This window comes from Sinocyclocheilus grahami, unplaced genomic scaffold (assembly GCF_001515645.1).
Source record: "Sinocyclocheilus grahami isolate Dianchi unplaced genomic scaffold, SAMN03320097.WGS_v1.1 scaffold270.1, whole genome shotgun sequence".
Taxonomy (NCBI): domain Eukaryota; kingdom Metazoa; phylum Chordata; class Actinopteri; order Cypriniformes; family Cyprinidae; genus Sinocyclocheilus; species Sinocyclocheilus grahami.
Window position 1 is genome coordinate 2,131,626 of NW_015505449.1, and position 6,474 is coordinate 2,138,099.

Here is a 6,474-nt window from a genome sequence, read left to right on the forward strand (position 1 = left end):
CAAGCACTCGTCGGAAATGTAACGCCCCTTACCATAATCGCGAGCTTCATCTTTCAAAATAAATGTAAAGACAGAGCCCGAAAGGGGAACAGAGTCGTGTGACAGACACAGTGATAAAGCTGGTCTCTCGCGCGCGCGCACACACACACACACACACACGCACACGCACACGCACACACACACACACACACAACGCGCAAAACTCCGCATTTGAACAGTCAATAGCAAATACTTAAACTAATAACAAAACGGTAGCTGATTCAGAAGCGCCAGATTGTCATAGCAAAGTCAGAATGACCTCCTCTCCTAGGTTCACGAAACGGTCGTCCATAAAATGCATTGCTGTTCTGTTGTAAGTAATCTTAAAGATTCCTAAATGCATCTACTTTCGGAAGGCCACATAAAGTGCTTTTGCTTTCGCCTAGAAACACACAGCGTCTCCCTGACATGCTGCTTCAACACTAACTGCGGTTACTGAAACCACGCCTTCTTTCTTTGCGTGCACATTTGGGCGGCATTATGCAAATATTTCCACATAGTGAGGTAGATATATGGGGGCGTGTTAGAACGAGCCGTTTTAGGGGGACGTGGCAGAGTCTTAACTTTGATAAAGAATATCTCTTTGGTTTTGAGACTTTAGTCTTTGCAACTTCAGGGATCTTATCTATGCACAATCAGCTTGTAATACTCCAAAGAGAAAGGAAAACTTGAAATCGCATCATATGACCCCTTTAAGACATACTGCTGCTGCACAAATAGCATATAAAATAACCCGTAGCAGATCTATACAGGTGGAGCTAGGGAAGGTGGAGGGTTTCAGAGGAACTCTGAAAGCACGCTGCAATGCTCAAGCGAATGCTAATCAGCCATTTAAATGTAAAGCAGCAAGCTCATTGGCTGTGTATGTCACATGAACCAATCAGCTTGTAACAAGTTGAAGAATATCATCAGTTACTTTCAGGACATCAGCCTGCGCCATCTAGAGTTTCATGACAGAACTTTTTCAATCCTGTGGTCAGTCTTATTTTATCAGTATTAGTGTTGTTGTATTAGTTATTTTAGTATTATTTAAATACTGGTATAGTATTTATTAATATTTTGAATTTGCTTTAATTTGTATGTTTTTTAATTTACATTTAAATTTAGTCATTTAGCAGACACTTTTATCCAAAGCGACTTACAAATGAGGACAATGGAAGCAATCAAAATCAACAAGAGAGCAATGATATACAAATGCTATAACACAATAACACTAAGCAAGGTTTGTTTTTTATTATATAATAAATAAAAAGAAAAACTAGATAGAATAGAGCAAACTCGTGTTAGAGATCTTTTTTGATTTTGTTAATTGTATAATAAATAAAAAGAAAAACTAGATAGAATAGAGCAAACTCGTGTTAGAGATCTTTTTTGATTTTGTTAATTGTATAATAAATAAAAAGAAAAACTAGATAGAATAGAGCAAACTCGTGTTAGAGATCTTTTTTGATTTTGTTAATTGTATAATAAATAAAAAGAAAAACTAGATAGAATAGAGCAAACTCGTGTTAGAGATCTTTTTTGATTTTGTTAATTGTATAATAAATAAAAAGAAAACCGATAGAATACAAAAAGATTAGAAGCTAGTGTTTTTTTTTTTTTAAAGAAAACAAGCAGTTAGTAAACAAATGAAGTGCATGTTTTTTTTTAAAGAATAGAATTAGAATAGAGAGTGCTAGAGTTAGAGGGTCAAATAAAGGTGGAACAGATGTGTTTTTAGCCGATTCTTGAAGATGGCTAAGGACTCAGCTGCTCGGATTGAGTTGGGCAGGTCATTCCACCAGAAGAGAACAATATTAATTGAACATTAATTTTAATTTTAGTTTTATTAATTTTGTTATGTGCTTTTGTCTTTTTTTTTATTAGTGTTTAATTATTTTTTAAATATTTAATAAAATTACTATTAACTTTTTGGAAAATAGTTCAGAGTGCGGTTCATGTATATTACAATGTATTATATACTATATATTATTTATAATATGATTTATATATTGTTATAATAATATTATATTTATAGTTAATATTATATTTATTAATATCATGAATTAGCTTTTAATTTTATATTTTTATTTTTTTCAGTTTTAGCAATTATAGTACTTCAGCTTATTTATTTCAGTTTGTTGCAAAAGTTCAGTGAGAAATTGATAGTTAACTTACATGAAGACGCATTTTAAGTTTTTTAAGTAATTTTTAAACCATCTTTGATATTATAATTTTTTCATTATACCGGTAATTATTTAATTATATAATTATTTCAAATTTACCCCTGTTTATTCACTCAAGTGTGCTGTTGTGATAAAACAAGACTATTTTATCTTTAAAAACAGAGTTTAATGTTTTATTCTGCATCTAACCCTCTTTCCACCATGTCTTTCTCTGTCAGGTTATTTTTTGGATAATTTTTGTACTGCATTGATCACAGAATCGGCAGTTCACTTCCTTACACTGGCACTGATCTGTATGTAAAGCTATGATACTCTATGCATCTGTTTACAGAAACATATTATTTTACCTGATCTCAGTGTTGGACAAATAGGTATTTCGGGTACATGTGATTTCACAGATATATGAAGCTATGCAGAGGCGGACAGTAACTAAGTACATTTACTTGAGTATTATTTTTTTCTGGAAACTCATGACTTTAACTTCACTACATTTGAAAGACAAATATTGTACTTTTCCCTCCACTACATTTTTATGAAGGTCCTCGAAGTAGAAAGTCGTTACTATGTAGCAGGTGATATTTTTCTTCTCTAAAACATGACTTTCTTTTTTTCAGACAGTTTATCAGTAATCACTCTTGTAGGGCTACACGAAGAGATTTCCCAACATTTTTTGAACACTTACCAGTTGCAAATGTGATATTTATTTACAATTCAATAATAGGAAGTTAATATTGTGGTATATATTAGACACAATATTGTCTGATTTTGCTAAACTGTGTAAGTGAAAATATTACCTATAAAGCCACAGAAGAACTGTTGTGTGTCTCCTAATAAAACACAATAGGTGTTGGACTTGAAGCAGCACTAAAATCAAATTTTCCACAGGTGATTTATACATTTTGTTTGATCATATTGGAGATTGAGGATTGTGTCAACTTACCAGAAAGTGTTTTTTTATTTATTCCTAGTTTTGTTATAACTTACTTGCTCATTAATTGTAATTTCTTGATTATATAGTTGACGTTTCCAAAAAGGCTCACATCTTTGAGATTTGCAATTTGAGTCCAAGTGCTTTAGTTTCATTCGGTATGTGTTTTCATTCATTGTAATAAAGCTGAAATAAAATAAAATTTAAGATGAAAGCATAAACAAAATTTTTTACAAAAAACCTAATAAAATAGGTTTAAGTTGGGGTATTAAAAAAATTAATTAAATAGAATTGTTAAAAAAAATTATAAAAATGACAAAAGCACATAACAAATTTACCAAAATATAAAATAAACTTAAACTAAAAACAATCAAAAAATATATAAATACAAGCTAATTCAAAATGTTATAAAACACTAATGCTAAAATACCACTAGTGTCTACCTAATGCATAAATGTAAATGTTATTTAATAATATATAATGCATAATGTAGTTCCAGCACAATGGATATCTCTAAATGAAGCAAGGTTGTGGGTTTGCGTCCCACCGGTTTGGTGTAGTGGTTAAAGCTTAAGGCTGGAAGCTACCGGATGCTGGTTTGGGTCATTAGCTATTAGCATAGTGTCCTTGAGCAGGGCACTTAACTTCAGGTTACTCCGCAGAGATTGTGTCGGTAATAAGTGAACCGTAAGTTCCTTTGGATAAAAGCATCTACTTACCGGAATAATGCATGATTTGTTAATTCAGTTCAAGTTTATTTGCATAGCACTTTCACAATTCATATTTGTTTCAAAGCAGCTTTACAGAAAACTAGTGGATATCACCATGCTTCCCCAGTTGACTTATTTATTTTAAGAATTAAAAACAAGTTTTCCAAGTTTTCTGAAATGCAAAAAATGGCGTTGTGTAATCAAATATACACTAGCTTGAATACATTTACAGGAAATAAATCTGAACATTGGACAAAGCCAGGTTCAAAAGTCTTGTTTCATTTTGTTAGCATATAGTTACTGAGGAGATTTTGGACATCTCTTGTTATTACTCCGTGAATTGGCATTTTCACTATGTTTTTAGAAATAAATGTTGTAAAAAATCAGGCGAATGATAAATGAACAAACCCCTCTATAAAAACCTTCAGAATATAGATGGGAATAAAACTGTAAAGTTTGGTGTATGAAAGAGCTACAGAAGTGGAGATGAAAACTTATTTACAAAAAACAACCTTTTTGTTTTTTGTAAATAAGTTGAATTTTTTTTATTGTAATTTAAATCTACATGCGCAAATGGATACAGCAGTGCAATAAAATAAAGGCTTAAAGTGTACTTTTTTATGTTTTTTTTTTAAACCAACACATTATGAAAAGCCAAATAGCCCAAAATGGAAGAAAAAAAAGTTTTTACTTACAACAAATGCTGAGTTACAACTTGTGCTTGTTTTGTATGTTGATCCATCATTTTTAGTTATCTCTGCCGCTCTCTTTCTTTCTTGTTTTTCAGTATGTGGCATGCGGATCCCTTCTGTTCATCCTCATCTCCATTTCCACCTTCTGCATGGAGACGCACGAAGCGTTCAACACCATCTACAACAAAACGGAGAACGTGACGGAGGGGAACGTGACGAGAGAGGAGATTGTGTACGAGGTGGTGACGGACAGATGGCTGATGTACGTGGAGGGAATGTGCGTGATCTGGTTCACCATCGAGGTGTTCACGCGCATCGTCTTCTGCCCCGACAAGGCCGAGTTCTTCAAGAGCATTTGTAATTTAAATCTACATGCGCAAATGGATACAGCAGTGCAATAAAATAAAGACTGAAAGTGTACTTTATGTTTTTTTTTAAACCAACACATTATGAAAAGCCAAATAGCCCAAAATGGAAGAAAAAAAAGTTTTTACTTACAACAAATGCTGAGTTACAACTTGTGCTTGTTTTGTATGTTGATCCATCATTTTTAGTTATCTCTGCCGCTCTCTTTCTTTCTTGTTTTTCAGTATGTGGCATGCGGATCCCTTCTGTTCATCCTCATCTCCATTTCCACCTTCTGCATGGAGACGCACGAAGCGTTCAACACCATCTACAACAAAACGGAGAACGTGACGGAGGGGAACGTGACGAGAGAGGAGATCGTGTACGAGGTGGTGACGGACAGATGGCTGATGTACGTGGAGGGAATGTGCGTGATCTGGTTCACCATCGAGGTGTTCACGCGCATCGTCTTCTGTCCCGACAAGGCCGAGTTCTTCAAGAGCATGCTGAACATCATTGACTTTGTGGCGATCCTGCCTTTCTACCTAGAGGTCAGTCTGAGCGGACTCTCCTCCAAAGCGGCGAAAGACGTGTTGGGCTTCCTGCGAGTGGTGCGCTTCGTCCGAATCCTGCGCATCTTCAAGCTGACGCGCCACTTCGTGGGTCTCAGGGTTCTCGGACACACGCTTCGCGCAAGTACCAATGAGTTCCTCCTGCTCATCATCTTCCTCGCTCTCGGCGTCCTCATCTTCGCCACCATGATCTACTACGCCGAGAGGATAGGAGCCAGTCCGGACGACCCTACGGCGAGCGCGCACACCAACTTCAAGAACATCCCCATTGGTTTCTGGTGGGCCGTGGTGACCATGACCACCTTAGGTTATGGAGATATGTATCCGGAGACGTGGTCGGGCATGTTGGTGGGGGCGCTGTGTGCCCTCGCGGGAGTGCTGACTATTGCCATGCCCGTGCCCGTCATTGTTAACAACTTCGGCATGTATTACTCTCTGGCCATGGCCAAGCAGAAGCTGCCCAAAAAGAAGAACAAACACATCCCACGAGCCCCGCAACCCGGCTCACCCAATTACTGCAAGCCGGATGCCCTCGCCATGGCGACGGCCTCGCCCCAGAGGATCCTGGGTAACGTGCTGGGCGGCGTGCTGGGCTCGAGCGGGATGGCGGGGGACTGTCCTTTAGCTCAGGAGGAGATCATAGAGATTAACAGAGGTGAGAGACTGAAGGGATACACACAGATTTTCATATGCACCACCAAAAAGTCTTTCATTGACTGGTTTTAAACTCATTATGGTGGATTCTGTAAAGGAATGGATGCAAGGAGATGAGAGATATATATATACACACACACACACACACACACACATAATTATGTCTGTTGATTTCCATGCTTGTGTGTTTATGTTTATGAACAACAAAAATGTATATTTTATATTATATATCTTTAATTGTATATATTATACATCTGTCATATTTATATTATTTTTTATAATATTTTATATTATATAATTTTTTCTTCATATATATATAATTTATTATATATATTATATTATATTATATATTATAGCTATTTTTGAAGA

The 6,474-nt window shown here is 35.8% G+C and overlaps 2 protein-coding genes across 2 annotated transcripts in view; both read left to right on the forward strand.

Annotated features, from left to right (window-relative positions):
• Nucleotides 1–4,935, forward strand: part of LOC107599740 (potassium voltage-gated channel subfamily C member 1-like) — a 44,057-nt gene extending 39,122 nt beyond the window's left edge. The window contains exon 3 of the mRNA XM_016291421.1: nucleotides 4,630–4,935. Within this exon, the coding sequence (XP_016146907.1) occupies nucleotides 4,630–4,935 (306 nt within the window). The remainder of the gene's footprint in view (nucleotides 1–4,629) is intronic.
• Nucleotides 4,936–5,005: 70 nt separating this feature from the next.
• The window catches only part of LOC107599741 (potassium voltage-gated channel subfamily C member 1-like), a 32,200-nt gene continuing 30,731 nt past the window's right edge, over nucleotides 5,006–6,474 (forward strand). The window contains exons 1-2 of the mRNA XM_016291422.1: nucleotides 5,006–5,020; nucleotides 5,125–6,106. Coding sequence (XP_016146908.1) covers nucleotides 5,006–5,020; nucleotides 5,125–6,106 — 997 coding nt within the window. The remainder of the gene's footprint in view (nucleotides 5,021–5,124; nucleotides 6,107–6,474) is intronic.